At 39.1% G+C, this 22,453-nt stretch overlaps 1 protein-coding gene and 1 non-coding gene across 43 annotated transcripts in view; one reads left to right on the forward strand and one right to left on the reverse strand.

Moving 5' to 3' along the window:
• PTPRD (protein tyrosine phosphatase receptor type D) overlaps window positions 1-22,453 on the forward strand; it is a 1,860,044-nt gene that overhangs the window by 1,564,485 nt on the left and 273,106 nt on the right. For all 42 annotated transcript variants that reach the window (XM_029056273.2, XM_029056261.2, XM_029056268.2 and 39 more), the window contains one exon: window positions 751-892. In XM_029056273.2, coding sequence (XP_028912106.1) covers window positions 751-892 — 142 coding nt within the window. The remainder of the gene's footprint in view (window positions 1-750; window positions 893-22,453) is intronic.
• Window positions 12,270-12,374, reverse strand: LOC114808309. The gene has a single exon (XR_003756155.1). It is a non-coding gene; the product is annotated as a U6 spliceosomal RNA (small nuclear RNA).

The following is a 22,453-nucleotide window of genomic DNA, read 5'->3' on the forward strand; positions in this document are numbered from 1 at the left end:
TCTCAAAATATTAGAGAATTCTAGTAGCTAGAACAAATTCCAGAATGATTTATTGCAAAATTAATGCTAGCCATCAGGCTCTTATGTTATGAAAGCTGTCTCATGTGCTGCACAAGTGCTAGATTTATCCAGCTTCTCTTCATGTTTCTCTTATTTGTATCCTTGAATAAGAAGTCCTTTTGTACCAGATGAGCTAAATTTGGTGGCATAAATTATTTCCTTTTATGTTGTCCAATTATTAAATATCGTCCTTTTGGAAGGTATGATAGCAAGTGTATACCACTTTTTGGAAGCTATTATTTTATGAAAATTATAGCTACTACACTGAAACAGACATGTGCAAAGCCAATACCTACACTTGTATTTTATACCAAACCATTTTATTCTAAAAATGATAGCCCAGAAATAATGATCATGATGCTAACGATTGTGGTGGTTGTTAAGCACATACTATGTGCCAAGTCCTATGTTAAGTGGTGGGGTAGGTTCAGGATAATCAGATCAGACATAGTCCTGGTCCCAGATGGGGCTCTAGAAGTTTTGGTTTCATATATTTTCCCTTTAATTTTCCTAAAGCGTGTATCTACTCTTAGAGAATTCATTAAGTGGTTTCAATGGACATGCTTACATCTTTTAAACTATGTCAGAAACTCAAGTGGGTATTTCTCCTAGGACCCCAAAATACATAAGTTTAGCCGAGAGGTAGGCATTTGTAACAACACCTTTGACAGCTGTTGTTTCCTTAAATAGGTAATAGAGTTTGATGATGGATCGGGATCTGTTCTCAGAATACAGCCTCTACGGACTCCACGGGATGAGGCTATTTATGAATGTGTTGCCTCCAACAGTGTTGGAGAAATAAGTGTATCAACGAGACTCACTGTCTTACGTGGTAAGTCGCTGTTAGCAAGATTTTTTTTTATTTCGAATGCCATTATCAAAATGTGCTGTTACTTTGATTCTTGTATGTGTTTCTCAAATGAAGAAAAAAAGGAGCGAAAACTGAGGCTTCAGAGTCCTTGCCAGGGCAACACCAATGTCTTCCTCAAGCTACAGAGCGTTCCAAATGAGACTTGAATGAATTGGATAGGCTAAATGTTGTGGATGTTTCACTACTTAATGGGAATCCATGCTCTCATTACACAGGAAATGTCCTAGATGGGGTGAGAAAGTAAAGGTTCCAGCACAGATAAATATTTAAGTTGTGCCAATTCCTCTGTGCAAAGGGTAAATGAGAAATGAGTCTGATTCTGCAATCCAAGGCAGTTCTTTGCTTGTTGCGTTAGGCAGGTGTTCAGCAAAGTACCAAAGCTAATTTTGGAAAAGTGATAGGTATGGACTCCGCTTACAGATATACTGCCCTGAAACAATCTCATCAAAATACTGGGTGAAAATATTAAATGTGAATTTGGGTTTTTTTTCATATTTTGGCTTTCTTGAGCAACTATTGGCTGAGGTCAATAAAGTCAAATTCTTCTCATCTTTAGCTGTGACTCTCATATTTTTTATTATAGAATCTTGTGCCAGCCCTCCAGTACATTCTGTTTTCTGGACTCATTTCAAAATGACAGTGCCGAGGAGTAAATGATAGAGATTAATAGTTTGCTATATCTGTAATTCAGTCCGGTGTTGATAGACAATAATTTTTTTTTCTCTAGCCACCATTTTGGTTTCCTTGGGTGTTTTAATCCTTCTTTCATGACACTGCACATGATTCTCTTAATTCATTTTTTTCTTCTTTAGCTAAATACCAACAATCAAGGCTAACATTAAATTGGGGAAGAGAATATTAAAAGTCAGAACCTCTAGAGCAGTCAAATCTATGAACAGAATTGAAGTTTTTACACTGTTCTCCCTCTCTTTGGATGAACCCTTTTGTAAAAGAGAGGATTTTGAAACTTAGATTCTTTATGAAATCAGAGCTAACTTTTGCTTATAAATCTTTGTAGTGCTGCAGAGTGTTTAAAGCAAAGACATTCATCTCTTTCCAAATTTGTACAGTTTGTATCGGTATTGGCAAAATCTCCTTCCTTTGAGGGAAGACAGATTTTGTAAATTTGGTCTCTATTTACTTTATGGATATTAGTGCGAGAGGGGAAAAAAAAAAACTTTCTCTGTAAGAAGTCGTAAATAAATCTCCAAGAGTTTTTCTGTCTTTAAAAAGGGAAACAAACTTCTTGTAGTATGTGCAATGTCATGTAGCAACTGTGTTGTATTTTTAAAACTTTACTTCAGAAGTAGGGTTGGAATGGAAAGTAGATTCTTAAACATCCAGTACCAGAGCATATGTGCTAATCTCAAAATGGATTAGTCATAGCATGAAATATACTTCCTGCCTAGAAACTTTGATAGAAACAATTTCTAAATTGAATTCCCATTCATTTCCAGATGTTAACACCTGTTCTAGATTTACAAACAATGATGAAACAATATAACTTTCCCAGATACTTTTTTGTCTAAGATTTTCTTTTTAATTCCATTTAGAACCCAGTCCCAATTCTCTTTGAAATAGGAAAACCATAGCATATTCCTTTGATTTAAATGTGCTTTAATGAAAAAGTCCTCTAAATAGAATTGCATGATATAAGAATTACATTGCTTTTAAGCTAACCACTAACACAATGCCAAAGTCATTAAAGAAATTCAGCTGGTGAACTTTATGAACTCCCTAGTGGATTTTATTGAAAAGAAATATGTGTCGTATCCTAAAGAATATTTAATGCGCTCTTGGTAGTTTTACTGAAATAAGAGTATTTTTATGCATTTCCCCCATTGCAGTTCCAAGCCTTCCTTTCCTTTCACTGACTTAAAAGGTTGATAAGGCTTTAGTTTTACTTTTATCTTCCCTAACTCGAACATGTGGTTGCAGTGAAAGTGAGTGAGGACATAGAAGCAGTAGCATCAGAGTGTAAGGCGTTATCTGCAGCAGGAAAGGGAGGGCACAGCCTCCTCTTATTGGCTGAATTTCACCTTATCCACTGTCACACCTCCTTCCTTCTGGCCTGCCCTCTCCTTGTGCCAGGCGGTTGCCGGGTGCCTTCTGCCACTCGGCAGCGGCATGGAAAGGATCGGCAGCAGGGATTCAGATCAGTGCCCTTCCTCCTTTGTTCTGGCAGGCGATGGTCCAGTACACATTTCTAAGCAAATTAAGGGGGTTACGTTTAGGAAAAAACCCACCCTGTTCAGTTGTATTTGATCCATGAATATGTGGGTGCAGCTTCCCTTCAAAATGTTCCTAATGTCTAGCATTACTGCAGAGAGGTCACCAGATTGAAATCTTCTGGGAAGAACTCTCATCCATCAAAGTGGAAGGGAGAGGTAAGTTGTCCACCTGCCTCCTCATAAAGCAAAAGCCCGTGACATACCTCAGAGGGCTGCGTTGGGAAGGAGTGGAGTGAGTGGTAGTACAGCTGTCACCCAGCTTGTAGTTCTCTTTTGAAGGCCAGCATGTGTCATATTCAAACTTAGGACTGTGCTCTTTTTTCTTTATGGTATTTGTTAAACGCTAACACTGTGTTAAACATATTTTCTAAGTACTGGGGTAGATACAAGTTAATTACATTGAACACAGTTCCTGTCCCACATGGGGATCAGTCAAAGTAAAATGGAGAACAGTAAGGTCTTAATAAATACTATTAGTATGACTAGAATAAGGAAGGGGTGACGGAAGGGTGTTTTTCCCCTTTTGTTCTGTTGAGGTGCAATGTTAGGCCTTGGGAGAATGAGGTGGGAGAATTGGGCTGACGGGTTTTAGAACTTTGAAAGGCACAAGCCCTGGTTTCATGGAACTTGCACCCTGAAACAGTCATCTAGCAGCCATTACAGAAAGAAGGAGGTGTAACAGTTGTGTTCCTTAGCAATTCCTCAGTAAGGAGCAGCGTGGCTCAGTGGAAAGAGCATGAGCTTGGGAGTCAGAGGTCTTGGGTTCTAATGCTGGCTCTGTCACTTGACAGCTGTGTGACTTTGGGCAAGTCAGTTAACTTCTCTATGCCTCGGTTACCTCATTTGTAAAATGGGGATTAAGAATGTCAGCCCCTCGTGGGACAACCTGATAACCTTGTATATACCCCAGCAGTTAGAACAGTCCTTGGCACATAGTAAGCGCTTAATAAATTCCATCATAATTATTATGATTCATTGTGTTATTTATTAAGTGATTATGATGTACTAAGCACTGTATTAAGTGCTGTTCCTTACATGCAGGTTGCAGTTTAACCCAGTGGCATCATACAGAATATTTGGCAGAGTACAGCCTGAGCACTTGTCAAGAAAAAGCAAATGCAAAATGCAATTACTGACAATCTTACCATCAATCTTAAAATGGGCATTATTCAGACATTTGGAATAGAAAACCTTCACAGAATGGTTAGGTCAAAACTCCACCCACCATCCCCTCCTGCCATCCTGATGGTTGGTCCTGTCTCCCATCTACTGTAGAATCCACCCTGCCCCCCACCCCATCACCTCTTAGTGAAGACAGTGGGAATGGCACTTGAATTCCCCTAAATTCACCCTCAGAATTAATAATGCCAAACCCGCCCAGGCACTGAACTAAGGTTATCAGTGAAACAAACAAGGCAGCCTAGTTCCTAAATTTCTCCTTCTCCAGAATCCACTCCCAGGCCAAATTTAGATGCTCTTGGAAGTGTCTTTTCCACCTGTTACCAGGAGGTCTAATAATAACAAGAATATCTAACCCAAGAGGCTTTCACTGTCTCCAAGGCACGTGAGCCTTCATCCACTGGATGAGACAATCTAATGACTTTAAAGTGGCCCTGGCGAGAAGACTCTCAAGGACTCTTTTATAAATGGAGACAAAGATCATTTGTTTCTAGGCAATCTCTTAAGCCTGTAGGTAAATCAGAAAAGATGCAAAGTGTAAACAAAACAACCCACCTAAAGAGTCCAGTAGAGGACCTTACTACATCAGCACTACTACTCTTTCTGTCATTGGCTGCAAATTTTACAGGTTAATTCCCCTGCTGTCTCCTCAGCTTGCTCTCTAGGACAGATTACTTGTCTGGAATATAGATCCCTGGTAGGGAGCTGGAAAAATGTGTATGCAGTCTGATCAGGCAGTCTCCTGATCACGCAGTCCCAAACTACTGTATAGCTACCTAGGGATTTCACCTCAGAATTTCCCTGTAATGAGTTAGCAGGGAGTCATCTCTAAGAGGGTGGATCAAAGATTTTTATTTTTCAGGGGAACTTAAATAGGCCCCTCTTTCCCTATTCAGCACTTTCTTAACTTCATATCACAGAATTGTAGTTGACACCTTATGAATTAGTTATTTGTGAAAACCTCCCTTTTAAGGTCTCATCTCTTGAAGCCTCATTGGTGTTTTGCTTTTCTCTTGTTTTTCTTCCCTTTCAATGGATTGTTCAGACTCAGTCCCCTTTCAACACTTTACTTACTAATTTTGTCATGGGTTCTGTGACACAGGCACTGATTCTTGGGTGTTCAGTTCACATTTCAGGTTTGGTCTTTTTGAGTTATCTTGCAATGCGATGCTGTCGTAAAACAATATAGCTGAGTATGATATATGTTTAATTACTCCTAACTTCTTTTAATGGCATGTGTAAAGTGACTACTATGTTCCAGGCCCTGTCCTAAGGGCTGGGGTAGATACAAAATAATTGGGCTGGACATGGTCGCTGTCTCAGAGTGGAGCTCACAGTCTTAATCCCCATTTTACGGATGGGGGAACTGAGGCACAGAGAAGTTAAGTGACTTGCCCAAGGTCACAGCAGACAAGTGGAAGAGCCAGAATTAGAACCCAGGTCCTTCTGATTCCCAGGCTTATGCTCTCTCTTCTAGCCATGCTGTTTCCTTCAATTCATAAAGCAACCAGTTAAAAGTTAGGGTCCAAGCAACTGTTAGAAAAGTCTGGTAAGATAATGCTAAGCCCTCACAGCCCAATACATTTGAGTTGAAATGACCATAACAAAAGCCTCAGGTATATCGATCTGAGGTAGCTATTTCTGAACCCTGAGTACAAAGGTAGATAGTGAGATAATAAACTAAGACAAAAGATATTTCCCGATCAAAATGAACACGAGAATCGTGAATTAAAAGTGGATTAAAGGAAGTAGATATTTCAGACAGAAGAGAATTATGACTGCACACATTGGGAAGAAATATGTCTGTTTTAAAGTCTGTGCCATTATAGCAGTAGGAAAAAACTTTATATATCTTTTTCAGGGAGAATATGGTAGACTTTCTGCCATTGTGCAGTACCCTGTGATCAGAATTAGCATGTTCATTACAGTCTCATTTTATTAATGCCTCTCTTTGAAGATGAACACTGTTGTCCCTGCTGTGAAAATGGTACTTTGCAGTTTGTGTTATAAAGTGGTCTCTGCTGGGGAGCGGGACTAGAAACATTAAAGAAGAAAGCACAGCTGCTTGACAGTCACACAAAAGGATTTTAGGAAAGACTGAAACAAAAAGAAGTGTGGCCAATATACAGCGCGCTTGCTGGCAATTACGGTACTGAATGCAGATTACTTGAAATGGCTTGCAAAATAGAAATGGAGTAGAAATAAATTGATACCAAATGATAAAGCATTGAGATACACTGCATCGTCACTGTCTATAGGAAAATTTTGTAGCCAAATAGAAAGTTTGTCTTTCAGGTATAATTTGTAGCACTTAACAAATAACCATCCTTTTGTGAATCATTAAGCACACACTCAAACATACCTGCAACAGGTGTATTCACAAAACTCCTGTAAGCCAGTGAAGTAAAAACTATGAAAATGATCAACATAGTCATTTTCATTTTTCCCTCCCAAGTGGGAGTGAGCAATTATGACATCCTCCCCAAAGAGCTAAGGAAAGGATCTGTCTGCTCTGCTCTTCAATCATTTGAGATGAGATCTGCCTTAGCTGTATTTAGCTATGGTGCAGTCAGGCAACTGGTCTCTGAGTGTACCTTCTCAATGATAGTACTATGAACTGAGGAAGACTAAACTGATATACCATCTTGTACCAGGGGAGCATATGGCAGATGTCTGTCTACAAGGCCATCAGCGAATTCTGCTTCCTGTGGAAAACACAGTCCAGTAGTGCACTCGCGGAGAAGGACAGCACATTCTTTGCCAGACCGAATGGGCCATCGTGCTCCAGACCTAACCTATGGTTTACAGAGTAATAGGGATCACAGACGTCTGTTACCTGCAAGCCCTGTGTTTGTTATGAGCATCACCTCCAGCTACTTGAGCAGTTTTATTAGCACCACATACATCCTGTGCTTAACATCAGATGGCAAGACCATGAAAGTCAGCTCTGAAGTAATAACTCCTAGCAATACAACTTTGTGTGGAAAAGATAGGACAGAAGAGAAGCCAGAACAAAATTGATATATGGTGAAATGGATCGGGCCGACCTAGAGCAGGGTGGACTAAAGAAATATTTTAAGGACACAGTGAAGCACAGTGTCAAACAGCGCAGCATCAGTATACTGCTGAGAAGCTATAGTGGCAGATGGACTGGCTCATGTGTGACATTCAGGAATGGATTACCATCCTTTTATCCAGAGCCTTTAGTAACACTGTGGTATCAAGAAGTGGAATGGAAAAGAGCATCAGATATTATTGCAAATGGCAGTAATTTGCCATTTGCAAATTTGCCAATCAATCCCACAACACTTAAGTACATAGTTTTAATTAATATTTTATAAGCTACTTATTCAAATTAATGGCTGTCTCCCCCTCTAGACTGTAAGCTCGTTATGGGCAGGGACCATGTCTGCTAATTCTGTTGTAGTGTACTCTCCCAAGCAGTGCTTTGAACACTGGAAGCTCTCAATAAATACCACTGATGGATTGATTGTTGCTTCCTCTATCTATAATGTATTTCTTTTCCCTACTAGATTATAAGCTCCCAAGCTTCTGAGCAAATTGAAAGTTGATAAATTTGTGGTTTGTCCACCTTCTCTGATACTTTGAGAGAGATCAATTGCATAAGGTACATGCAACAACTGAAATCATTTCAGGAGAATCACCTAAGAGACAAAATCACCAGCAAATGGAAGGACCATCTTATTTGCAGGGAGGTCCTGGAGTGTCATCAGTTCACATTCACTGAGGCAAAGTTGAACACATAGTTGAGGAAATATGAAATATAAAACTATCTGTAAACCCATGAGTTGATATTTTTGGTTTTAATTTTTATTTTCATAAATTATCCTCTTAAAGTTCCAGTAGTGTTTGCATATTGATGTGACTTGCATACTGATTCTAAACTTACATTTCCTTGTTTTGGTGTGCTTACATTCAAACCTTAAAACAGTATTTAGGCTTCATTTTCAGGGTGTAGTCTAATCCCCTTTAGCACATGTGAACATTATATAGGGGGTATATACATATTCTTGCCGGAGGCAAAGAGGAATTATTTTCAGACAATAGATTTATGAGTTTACATCTTAAAAGGCTGACTGATCACAGCATGGATATTCTTAGAGAAGATACTGGAAACTTTTCCTAGGGTAGTACTAGAAATACGTACCTGGTCATTGTCAGAATTCTTCTTTGTGCAACGCAGTCTAAGAAGCACTGAAGGGAATTACAATACAAGCATGTTTATTCAACTGTACAGTCAATTATGTGTTTTGACTACCCTATTTGTAAGTATTTTTTGTCTGTAATCCCTGTTAGAGTATAAAGCTCCCTGTTAGAGTCTAAAGATAACATCTAGGCCTTGGGGGAAGTTAAGATCTAATTGAAGTAACAATATTAGTATTTTTGGAAGTCCTGCTTGGTGCCATGCACTATACTAGGTACTTTAAAAAAAGGGTATTTGTTAAATGCTTAATATCTAACAGGCTTGTGAATTACAAAACAAAGTTTCTCTGTCCACAGGAGCTTTATACTCTAACAGGGAAGACAGACAAAAAACACTTACAAATAGGGTAGTCAAAACGTATAATTGACTGTACAGTTGAATAAACATTTATACAGTAGTACCAAGAATAGGTATATAAATATGTTCATAAGTTCTAGACATGGCTGATAGCTTTATACAATGACAGGATACTGGGAATAAACTGTTGGAAGAGGTGGGTCTTTGCATGTGGGAGAGCTGTGGTCTAACTGAATGAAGGAGGAAAGGGAATTCCAGCCAGAGAAAACCTTGAATGAGGGTTTGGAAATAGGAGAATCCAAAGTAAGGTACAATTAGAACGAACAAAGGGAGTTGGAGAATAGAGTGAAGAGAGCTGATAGGTAAGGGCCTTGAAGCAGATTTTGAGGAGTTTTTATTTCATGCAGAGGATTGTAGGAGGCTAGGGAAGTGTTCTGAGGAGAGGGGTGGGCCAAGGAATGCTTCATTAAGATGATCTGTGTAACAGTGCTGAAACTCCATCTGAAATATGCCATTTAAATATATGTGTTCTCAACTCATTCAAACTCTATTTACCATTTATGAAGATGCGTGATCTAATTGTGACCTGAGGTGACCTACCAAATCGCCCGAGTGCTTAGAACAGTGCTTGGCACATAGTAAGCGCTTAACAAATACCAACATTATTAAAAGAAAGACTCCCCAAAAGAGACTTCGCAGCCATATACACTGTTTCTGTGGTAGATAGTATATAAGCAGATTGGATACAGTCCCTGTCCCTGTATGGGACACCAGTCTTGACCAGTGTACAAGGCATACTTCCTTAGGAAGTAAAGATATTTTCTACTGTACTGTTGCAAATGCTTAATACACAGAGCTCTGCATGTGGTAGGCACTCAATAAATACTATTGATTTATTAGGGGAGTTAAACCAAACTTTTCCCTTTGATTTTCATTTACAGTATAAAATGGATGTCACTAGATCAGATCATCAGCAATATTTTCGCTTAAGAAGGCAATAAAATTTCATGAGGATGTGGTTACAGTAGATACAACATATTTCAAAGCAACTAGCATTCAGCCTAGAAGGGAGAGAATAGTTTCAGTTGCTAAGATTATTGCAATAAAACAATATATAAAATGCATAGGCTAGGATATGAAGAAAGGGGCTCATACAGACCTTCAGCACATAGCTCTTCAGTCTAGTGATTTTTGATAGAAGTATTATCTCATCAGGTGTGCAGCAATTAAGGTGACAGAGAAAGGTTTCTTTGAAATATAGAATATGTCTGATGGTACTAAAGTGACAGCAAGATTAAATCCATTTTTAAGACTTGAAGAACACATGCAGAAGAAGAAGATCATGTATTATATGTAGAAAGGTTAAAGTATTAATTTGATTAACTTTTAGGAAAGTGTGATGTAGTAAATATTTTAGGTTAATGCACTTAAACTAGTATTCCCCACTTTGTTTCCCTATCAAGAGATAGTAAAAGTAATTTTATTACTTCGCTTAACCGTTTTATGAGTCAGATTCCTTTTTGCTCTAGGTGGAACATGACAAACTGCATTCATAAATACGGGATGAATTTAAAGTGCACTAGTCAGATACATTAAAGAAATGTATCTCAGTAGACTTCATTAGCAGAACTGATTCCTCATAGTAAAATATTTAACTGTTCACAATCAGGAATTTTAGCATTTTTCCTTACAAATGATGGACATGAATCGATTGCCTCAGAGCAACGTGATTTGTTATACTAATATTCTAGGAGAATAAAACAGCAAGGATTTAAAGCAGAATATTAAGAGTCACTTTTTATGTACACTGCATTTTTGGCATGACATTAGATCTTATTATGACAGATCTTATTACTAGATATTGTCATACCTTCTGTAAACTGACATCAAGTGCTGCAGCTGACTTGCTATGTTCCCATTAATTTTTGTTACAAAGACGCATTAATAAAATTTCCACCCACTAATTTAACAGCAAATGGAATTCCCTCAAATTATCTCACAAACACATCATTGGCAAAGAGTTAACTGTGACAAATTATTTCATTTAAATGATTTACTATAAACTCCTACCACCAAAGGGTGTTACAGGGCATCACATTTTGTCCAGTAAGAGCAGTTTATGTGACTTTGCTCTCTTCCCCTAAACACCATGTGAAACCACCATTAACAAAGCAAACAGAGATAATGGTAGATTCTCAATCAATAGTATTTGAGCAGTATTAAGTTTCAGGCGAGAACAACAGAATTAGCAGACAGGATCCCTGCCCTTAAAGGAGTTTACAGTCTTGGACAGTCTATGTTTAAATAAGTCTTTTGACTAAATATATAATACGAGTAGAGCTTAAAAAGTCTAGTGTGATGACCTTACTTATTTCAGTACTGCATATCTGTTGCAAAGTACACTTGTTAATCAAAGTACTGCACTCCTTCCATCAAAGTGCAGTTAAACATTCCCCCAACAATTACCAGAGACTTGAATATCAATAGCCCCATCCTAAACAATTGAAAATAGTTTTCCCTGTAAAGAAGACTATTTCAAACTTGTTTGTTTTGGTGATCGTGGCCTGCATGGCTATTCACCGAATAGACTATCAAAGTCCAATGATTCCCAGTGGCATACCAGATTTTTTCATCAATTTACTCCATCATTGTAATTAATATTTATTGAGCCCCTAGGGTGTGCATTACACTCACTGTATTCATGTTTGGAGGATATAAAGAAAAAAAAATAAAGCTGCATGTAACCCTTGCCCTTGAGAAACTTTCTTTTTAATAAGAAAAGTGAAGAAATCATACATTTATGGATATAAAATAACCTAAAAGTGAGAATATGAAAAAACAACCCTAATAACCAGTACAGAAACATATAATACTGATAGTAATAATAGTGACATTTGCTAAGTGCTTATTATGCTCCAAGGACTGTACGGCTCTGCTGCTTGTCAGCTGTGTGACTGAGGGCAAGTCACTTAACTTTTCTGTGCCTCAGTTACCTCATCTGGAAAATGGGGATTAAGACTGTGAGCCTCACATGGGACAATCTGATTACGCTGTATCTACCCCAGCGCTTAGAACAGTGCTCTGCACATAGTAAGCGCTTAACAAATACCAACATTATTATTACTATGCTCTGGTGTAATATAATAATAATAATGGTATTTTTAAGCACTTACTATGTGCCAAGCACTGTTCTAAGCGCTGGGGAGATACAAGGTTATCAGGTTGTTCCAGGTGGGGCTCACAGTCTTAATCCCCATTTTTACAGATGAGGTAACTGAGGCACAGAGAAGTTAAGTGACTTGCGTGAAGTCACACAGCTGACAAATGGTGGAGGTGGGATTAGAACCCATGACCTCTGACTACCAAGCCCAAGCTCTTTCCACTAAGCCATGCTGCTTCTCTAGAAAAAAAATATAAACACTTCACAAATTTGCATGTCGTCCTTGCGCAGGGACCACGCTAATCTTCTCTCTATAGTTCCAAAATTAGTATATGTGCTTCCGGCAATCAGGTCCCACTTTGGGCTCTCAGTCTTAGTATGAGGGATGATGGATATTGAATCCCCATTTTGCAGATGAGGGAACTGAGGCACAGAGAAGTTAAGGGACTTGCCCAAAGTCACACAGCAGGCAAGTGCTGGAACCTGGATTAGAGCCCAGGTCCTCTGTCTATAAGGCCCATGCCCTTTCCTTTAGGCCATGCAGCTTCTCATAGTAAGTGCTTACTTACTGTGTGGTAAACACTGGGGTAGATATAAGGGAATCAGATTGGACACATTTACTGTCCCACACTGAACTCACAACATATCCTATCCCCATTTTGTAGATTGAGAGCTAGAGAGGTTAAGCGACTTGGCCAAGGTCACCAAGGAAGCCAGTGGTAGAGCTGGGACCAGAAGGTGGGTCTCGAGACCTCAACTCCAGGGCCCTTTACATAGGTCATGATGCCTCCTGAATAGAGCTAAAGTAGTTAGCCTTGTTTTCAAATGAACAAAAGAATTCTTGGTTTCTAGTCCTTTCTGTCACTACTCAGAATGATAGGATGGCCAAACTCTAGGTAGGAATCATACTATCCTGACGAGAGGGTAATGGCACGGTTTCATGCATGCCTCTTATTGGGCATAAATTCCCTCATCCCCCCCTTCCACCACAAGGCTGTTTGGACCCTGAAATTGACCTTAGGCCACTCTGGAATTTAAGCAAATTTAGAGGGATTGATCTAGAGTTGAGGAAAAGCCTGAGATGACCCCCATTAATCAAGCAGATGGGCTTAGAAGTAGGGCTAGTGGTTTGAGGTTCCTTAATTCTGTTTGGTCTATCTGTTCCATTTGTCACTGACTGACCTTTGGTAGGGGTTAATTTTAAATTCATCCATGCATATTTGAGGCAAAAATAAGATTTCTACTGAATAATGTCTTCCCAAAATGATTTGTCCTTTGCACATCCAATTGTGTGAAGATGGTCAGGTTGGACACAGTCCCTGTCTTTCATGGAGCTCGTAGTCTAGGTAGGAGGAAAAAAACTTTATCGACTCCTCTTTAACAGATGAGGAAACTAAGGAACCGAATAGTTGAGGGACTTGTCTAAGGTCACGCAGCAGGCAAGTGGCCAAGCTGGGATTAGAACCTGGGTTCTCTGACTCCCAGGGCCCTGTTCTTTCCATGAAGCTATGCTGTTTATGGAAATGTAAAATTTCTTCCTAGAATTGTCAATAAAATATTCTAACTGGATTGGAATGAGGCCTATCATTGATGCTTCTTTAGATTATGGAGAAAAATTGGAGCAGAGAATGTAATTGAACATTCTTATGGACTGGTGATTTGCTTCAAGAATAGAAATTGGTGTAGGCCTAATTGGCCTAAAGCTTTATCTAATCTTCCTTTTTTGTAGTTATATCCTGGAGGTTTTCTCTCTCAAAAAAAAAAATAAAAAAAGACAAGCATGAGAAAGGGAGACCACACCCTTTGAAGGAGACAAAAGGACTGTCAAACTATCAGCAGAAAGTTTAAAGGTTAAATGTGGTCATTTCAAAGTGGAGTTGCTGGATTTAAGCCTTTTTTACTATTTATGTAAAGAACTTTGACTTTCTCTTCATAGACCTTCATTGATAATGATCACTCACAGCCATTTTAATGATCAAACAAGTACATGAATGTCATTCATGATGGAAACTGTCTAATAGAATCTTCAGGAGCCCTGATCACACTCTTCTTGTCTCTGTACACAGCATGTATCTAGGAAAAAGATAGTCTTAAACCAATTCTGCACTTTTTAAGCTATAAATATTATCAGCTGCTGAGATCTTTGAGCTGATTGAAAGTGCCAAGCATTTCGTGTACCCTTTTTATATGATCATTATTTAATCTTTATCATGGAATGGAGGCATATTAATCATTTTTCATAGTCAGAATTTATTATTGTGGAAGAAAAAATGCTCTCTGCCTTTTCATTAGGAAAGACATTCTGTAAAACAAGTTTTCTTTCAATGTCTTTCTCAAACAGTGGTTGGTGGAAGCATTACAGATTTTATTGTTGGAGACTTAACTTTAATTTCTTATTTTAGTCAAATACATTTGCAAATTAAGACTGCAGAAGCAGCATTATGAGAATCCTCACAGCTCTACTCAGTTGGGCAATTCTTCATTACTCTGACAATTTAATTGGGTGTAAAAAGTAATGGCAATTTGAAGTCAAGGCTTTAAATGGGACAACCTATATGTTTCAAATTTAGTATTAAAAAAATCAGCGCAACCTAAAGTAGGTACATTTTTAGCACTCCCTAGCTACTTATTTCCTATTAAGCATGTTCCTCATTGAAGTTGCCCTTGCAAATTTCCCTTCATTCAGTTGTAAAAAAAAAAAATCTATAGACAAATAAACAGAAAATTGTGTATAGTTCATATGAAAGGATTTATATAACTTTGAAATGTGTTTCTGTCAAATAACTCAAGATCAAACTGTAAAGTCTACCCTGTTGGCTCTTGCACGTATGGGCCATATTTATTAATTCAGTCATTTGGATTTTCAAGAAGAAATAAGTTTCAAAAGATAATTGTGAATTTTCTTATTTATAAAAGTAACACTGGTAACCCATCTCACTGAACCCATGGAATTGTTAATCTCATTACTTTTTATTACCACTAGGGATTCCTTAAATTTTGCAATCTGCAGGCTGAATAAGTAATAAAGAGATCCTATTGTGGTCTAAGTGCTAACCATTCCTAAAGCAAGAGAGCAGGGAAATTTCAAGAGTGAACATTTCTCTGTAAAGATTAGCCATTATCTATGGAATTCCTCAGAAATTGCACTTAACTATATTGCTAGGAAGGATCAGGAAACCAACAACTCAGTGTTACTGTTTTCTGAAATCCTGCCAATTCTTGGGAGATAGAGCCTCTAAGTGTCAATGGATGATGGGGCAATATAGAGAAGTGTGATGCATTAGGAAAAGGGTTTCTTTTGTAGCAGGCCAAATATGTATAGGATGGGCTTCTTCCACCTGAAGCCTGTGTTCACCAGCTGATGATTCCAGAAATGAAACAGGTAGCAGACCCATTGTATAGACTAAGAACTGCTAGAAAATCAATTAATGCAGACTGAAATTTACCCAACTCTCCAGAAGAGAGTCAAGGCACTGGAGAGTGCTCATGTACACATGTGTATTATGTTCATATTTTTATATTTTATTTTTAGTCAGTTATTTGTTCAGCTATTTCATCCTGAGGTTTTTGGAGAGCTTCTTGTTACTTCTTGCTCTATACTTGTTCTTCCTTATGCTTTCACTGTTGGAAACATTTTTATCTGTCTTTCCCATCACATTTTAAGATCCCATAAGGCAGAGAACATAAAAATAAACTCATAATCATAATAATAATTGTGGTATTTGTTAAGCATTTACTATGTGTTAAGAAGTATATTAAGTCCTGGGGTAGATACAAGATGTTCAGGTCCCACAGTGGGCTCACAGTTTAAGGTAAGAGGGAGAATTGGTATTGAATCCCCATTTTGTAGATGAGGGAACTAAGGAACAACAGAAAAGTTGAGACCTGTGACTTAGTGGAAAGGGCACAGGCCTGGGAGTCAGAGGACCTGGGTTCTAATCCTGGCTCTGCCAAGTGTCTGCTGAGTGACCTTGGGCAAATCACTTAACTTCTCTATGCCTCAGTTACCTCATCCATAAAATGAGGATTTTTAAAATAATCCTACTTTCTCTTACTTAGATCGTGAGACCCATGTGGGACAGGGGCTGTGTCCAACCTAATTAACATGTATTTACCCCAATGTTTAGAACAGTTTTTGGCACATAGTGAGGGCTTAACAAGTATCATAATTATCATCAGTTATTATTATTACTCTCGTAAGCATTATAGTGATAGCATTCTTGGCATTCAATAAATATCACAGATTGATTTGTTGATCGTAATGATGAGGAGAAGGCTGGAGAGAAAGCAATCAAGTATTTAAGATAAACGGGGTAGCTGTTTAATGGAAAAATTCCTGAGATGCTAACTTCACTTCAGGAAAGAATAGTGCAGCTCTATTCACCACATTCCCTCCTAGGGACAATGGAGAGTAGGTCACTGGTCCCTCAGAGATGAATTCTTTCATATCCAGACTGTAGTATGGACTACCCGTTTAGGATGAGAAATGCAGCAGGAGTGCTAAAACAGATCTGGGAGTTGGGAGAAGGGCCTTCAGAATGCAGGTTGCAAATGATATAATGGAGTTTTTACATTTTTCTTATCTCAGAGAAGATCAGTGACTAGCTTCTAGAACAAGTACTCTTAGAATGAACACGGAAAGTTAATATGCTGCTGAATTTAATCCTCTTTACACGGTGTGTGGTATTTTCTGGAATTCATTACTGAATGATCTTTGAGAGAAAGAAGGAATCAATAAATTTTGAAAAGGGTTTAAAAAAGTCATAGATAAAGTCATAATGGATTAATAAAGGGTAACATTAGAGAAGTTAGAAAATTAAAGATGAGTTGAGAGTAATTGATGTACCCTGCTTTCATACTACTCTAACCTTGCCTGCTAAAAGAGGGTCTGAAACTCTCTTTTCCCCAACAATATCAGTCAGACCTCTCCATCTTCAATTCTTCCCTACAAATTCCACCTCCTTCGGCAGGCCTTACCCTACATTCTGTATATTGATTTACAAATATATGGCCTTCCTCAGCACTTGTGAATACATACATATATTTCTATGTCTGCTCCGCCACTTAGCTGTGTGACTTTGGGCAAGTCACTTCACTTCTCTGTGCCTCAGTTCCCTCAGCTGTAAAATGAGGATTAAGTCAGTGAGCCTCACATGGGACAACTTGATTACCTAGTGTCTACCCCAGCTCTTAGAACAGTGTTTGGCACATAGTAAGGTCTTAACAAATACCATTATTATCTTCTAGACTGTGAGCCCATTGTTGCATAGGGATTGTCTCTATGTGTTGCTGAATTGTACTTTCCAAGCGCTTAGCACAGTGCTCTGCACACAGTTAATACTGAATAAATACGATTGAATGTCTTCCCCCATTAGAGTCTAAGCTGCCTTTAGGCAGAGTTCATGTGTTCCTGTTGGGTCTCACAAGTGCTTGGCATTGCTATTACAGTACATCCCTAACCATAACATTAAAAGCCAAGGAAGGAATAGTGATCCAAACTTTGTGACCTTGGGCAAGTAACTTGACTTCTCTGGGCCTAGTTCCCCCATCTGCAAATGGGGAATTCAATACCTGTTCTCCCTGCTACTTAGTCTGTGAGCCCTATGTGGGACCTGATTATCTTGTATCCACCCCAGTGCTTAGGATAGTTGAAGATTGTGGAAGACACCAACCCAGCCTGGAGGGCTATTGACCCAATTTGGAATGCTAATTTATATATTTGGAATATCCCAAAGGATGAGATAACATTTATGAACATATAGGGAAGCAGCCTGGCTCAATGGAAAGAGCCTGGGCTTGGGAGTCAGAGGTCGCGGGTTCTAATTCCGGCTCTGCCACTTGTCTGCTGTGTGACCTTGGGCAAGCCACTTAACTTCTCTGTGCCTCAGTTACCTCATCTGTAAACATGGGGATTAAAACTGTGAGCCCACCGTGGGACAACCTGATCACTTTGTATCCTCCCCAGAGCTTAGAACAGTGCTTTGCACAAGGTAAGAACTTAACAAATGCTACCATTATTATTATTTAGAAACTATAGGATAAATTATATTTATATTATGTGAATTGGGAAGCAATCTGGTCCAGTGGAAAGCACATGGCCCTGGGAGTCAAAGGACTTGGATTCTCATCCTGGCTCCACCACTTGCCAGTTGGGTGATCTGGGGCAGTACAGTCATTCCTACCTGAGTTTAATGTTTTATGATGCAATCCATTATTCACCCCACCCTCAGGCCCACAGCACTTATGTTTATATCTGTAATTCATTTTTACATCGGTCTTTCCCTCTATATCATAAGGTACTTGTGGTCAGGAAACATGTCTACCAAAATTTTATATTGTAATCTCCCAAGTGCTCAGTACAGTGAGACAGTATGTGCTCATTTGCTCACCCAGTAAATACCACTGATTGTTTAGAAGTTAATGGAAGAATACGGGAATACAGCTCCACAATGCAGCAGTGAATTGACTGTAGCATGATGTGGCTCTGTGCAGGATTACTTTAAAACAGAATCCTGTTATGCTGCTGCATCAAAAACGCTCTACAAGTCTATTAGCTTTTTAGCGTGGCTCAGTGGAAAGAGCACGGGCTTTGGAGTCAGGGCTCATGAGTTCGAATCCCAGCTCTGCCACTTGTTGGCTGTGTGACTGTGGGCAAGTCACTTAACTTCTCTGTGCCTCAGTTCCCTCATCTGTAAAATGGGGGTGAAGACTGTGAGCCCCATGTGGGACAACCTGATTCCCCTGTGTCTACCCCAGCGCTTAGAACAGTGCTCGGCACATAGTAAGCGCTTAACAAATACCAACATTATTATTATTATTGGGAATATATTGCAATTGCTTCAGATTAACTGCTATCATGTTTACTGGAAACAGTGGTGAAAAAATTAGAGGGAGGAGAGGGTTTGGGAGGGATGATGAGGAGTTCTGTTTTGGATATGTTAGTTTGAGGTGTCCATGGGACACCCAGGTGAAGATGTCCTGAAGGCAGGAGGAAGTACAAGACTATAGAGGAGAGAGGTCAGGGTTGGAGAGGAAGATTTGGGAGTAATCTGCATAGAGATGGTATTATAGCTGTGGAAGCGAATGACTTCTCTAAGGGAGTGGGTGTAAATGGAGAGTAGAAAGGTGTACATGGAGAGGAGTAGCATCTGGCTCCCAATTAGAGGGCGGGAGCCAGAGGAAGAGCCTGTGAAAAAGACTGAGAATCAGTGAGGAACCAGTGTTGGTGAAGCCCAGGTTAAATAGCGTTTCCACATTTCCAGCAGAAGATGATAGTCCACAGTGTCAAAGGCAGCTGAGAGATCAAGAATGATTAGTATGGAGTTAAGTCTGTTGGATTTGGCAAGGTCGTTGGTGACCATGAAGAAGAGAGGTTCTGTGAGTGGAGGGGGTGGAAGCCAGATTGCAAAGTGCAAAGACAGAAATGGAAGAAAATGGAAGCAGTGAATGTAGACAATTCACTTGAGGAATTTGAAAAGATATAATAGAATGGAGATAGGGTGATACCTGGAGGGTGACATCTGATCGAGGGAAGATTTTTTTTTTTAGGATAGGGGATGTATGGGCAGGTTTGAAACCATTGAGGAATAAGCCATAGGGTAATGAATGGTTGAAGAAAGTGGTCAGGGAGGGAAGAAGGGAGGGTGCAAAGGTTTTAATAAAAGTGAAAGAAGGAATGGAGTTGCAGATGGAGAAAGTAGATTTTGCGATGAGGCAGGATATCTCATGAGACTCTGCTAGGATGGATGGAAGAGTCAAAGAAGGGTCAGGACAAGGGTGGGCCTGGAGAGTGCAAGGTGATTTGAGAAAGCTAGCATCGAGCAATTGACTTGAGGTATATGCTCTGCATGGTGAGCCTCTGACACATTCCAGTAATACAAACTGGCGTTACACATGTGTTTTCAGGGGAGAATAATATACCCTTTGAAGCTAGAGTTGTTAATTGAGTTATTTTTTCAGTTCTCAGCTATATGAGCTGGAATGGTCAAAAATGACATGCCTTGTAAATTCTTTCTGAAGATTGGCTCACATTTCTGAGCCGGAACATTATCAGAGAAGGCAGGCAGTGTGAAAGGCAGCTTTTTAAAAAAATATACTGTTGTCTGAGAAACAGCAAGAACGGAGAGGAAAGCTGAGTGAAAGAGCAATCGGCTCCTATAACCCAATGTTATCATGTTTCATCTTTCTACAAAACATGTCCGAGTGAAGTGCCTGCAAGCAAGAGGCCAGTTGAAAAGTATATTCTCAGTAAGTTAAACTGAGGTGCAGAAAAGTTAAGTGACTTGTCCAAGGTCACACAGCAGACGACTGGCAGATCTGGGATTAGAACCCAGGTCCTCTGACTTCCAGGTCTGTGCTCTTTCCATTAGGTGATGCTGCTTTCTCATAACAGTCAGGATTTAATGCATAATATTTCCTAAAAGATCCAGGCCCTCCGTTATGCTCTTTGGAAAATTGTAGAAGGCCTGAAATGGACTCAAAGCTGTGTCTGCTTTCCTTCCTGTGTCTGAGTTTCATGCACTAGTTGGTGCTCATTCTATGTCTTTTGTGGTGATTTGTTGTGTCTTTTTTTTTTTAAGGGGCCAAGCATTAAAGTCAAAAGTACATTATACTTTCTGCCTTTTCCAATCATGGCAAGGTATAATTTTAAAAGAATGGAAATCTCAATATTCACCTCACTGAAAGAACCTGTTCCCAAGAGAGTCAACATGTTCCTTTTAGTGAGTTTTCTATTGTCCCTCTGCTCTACATTTCCTGAAGTCTTTGAATAAAAATTTTTGCATGTAGGGAGGGACATATGTGTTGACAGTGGGGTGATTCAGTTGGACATGTTTTTTTGGTGGTTGTTTGTGGTGGTGGTGTTTTTTTTTCTTTTTAAAGATACCAATTCTGAAGTGGGAGGTTACTTTTATCCTAATTAGTTATTGTCATTTACTATTAAGCCTCACCTAAGCATGTTTTGACAAGAGGCCATTGCGTAGCCCAGTGCTTGGCACATAGAAAGCAAATTCCGTCATGAGTGCTGTCATCACCATTAGAAGAGGAGCACTGTCCACCTGCCAGTTTCGGTTAAAAGTGCAGTAGTGTGGAAGGAACGATGCTCATTGTATACTTTCCCCTTCATGAATAATAATAATAATGGGTTTTGCACTGCTGGAATAAATGCTAGGTACAAGCTAATCGAGTCCCATATGGGGCTCATAGTCTAAGTCAGAGGGAGAACAGGTATTGAATCCCCAATTCTTAGATGAGGGAACTGAGGCACAGAGGGTTGTGACTTGCCCAAGATCACACAGCAGGCAAATGACAGAGCCGACATTAGAACCCAGTTCCTCTGACTCCCAGGCCTGTGCTCTTGTCACTAGGCCATGCTGCTTCAACTGTTTAGTACAGCTCAACTTTCCAGAAGCCAAAGTCTATAGAATACAGGGCAAATTTATTTTATGTTTTCGTCAAAGAAATATACTTTCTGTGGCTATAGTGGTGAAGGAATATGCTTTAAAACATGAAAGCATGGTCTTTAAAACAACAGTCTACTGCAATTAAAAGCTTTTATATTTGTATCTCAGGCTTTTGTAGCACAGTGAAAAGACATAAGTGTATAAGTGCAGTATAAGCAGCATTTTAGTTTTTAGGATTGTGTTATTAACTCTGACAGAGTGATGAGTGTGAGAACATGAGATTTAGTTATCACATGTGACTTTTGTTAACCTTTTTCATTTTGTAAACTTTAATGGAAAGCTGACAACTAATTATTTTTCATTTTCCCCTTGTATGTCTTAGTATTACAGAGACTAATTGCAGGGGACTTTTTGGATGTAAAAGCCATTCATTTCCATTTAAAAGCTACATTGTAGACAAGTCGTTTCCTATCTAAATGTGCAGCCTCTATGACATTTTGAGAGCTGCCCTTTTTGAAAATTTAAGCTAATAATGAAGAACTATCAGAAACCCATGAAACACAGTAGAATACTCTTACTGTTCATTTGTTTGTATCTTTTCAATTTGTTTGCAGCTCTAGCTGCCTCAATCTCTGTGTCCATCTATGTCTCTCAGTTCATCTGTTTGTTACCAGTGTGGTGAAGGAAAGGGTCTGGATATAGGAAACTCAGATTCTACACACAGCTTTGTCCCTGACCTGCTATGTGACTTTGGATATGAAAATACCTTCCTCCCCCTACTTCAGAGGGATGTTGTGAGAGAAAAAAATATGCCATAAGTGATGTAATAACATTGAAAAAAGTGATGGAAAAATAAAAATTTTCTATGAGTGTAAAGTACTACTTTTAGGAAACATTGGTCTAGTCTAGTTGTTCCTATTTGTGGGGTTATTTTTCTATTTTTAATCAGTTGTGTAGAAATCAAAAACAAAAATCACTTTGTATGTGACAGACAACCAGTCTCCCCACCTCAAAAGCCTTATTAAAATC

The sequence above is a fragment of the Ornithorhynchus anatinus genome, chromosome X5 (assembly GCF_004115215.2).
Source record: "Ornithorhynchus anatinus isolate Pmale09 chromosome X5, mOrnAna1.pri.v4, whole genome shotgun sequence".
Classification (NCBI taxonomy): Eukaryota; Metazoa; Chordata; class Mammalia; order Monotremata; family Ornithorhynchidae; genus Ornithorhynchus; species Ornithorhynchus anatinus.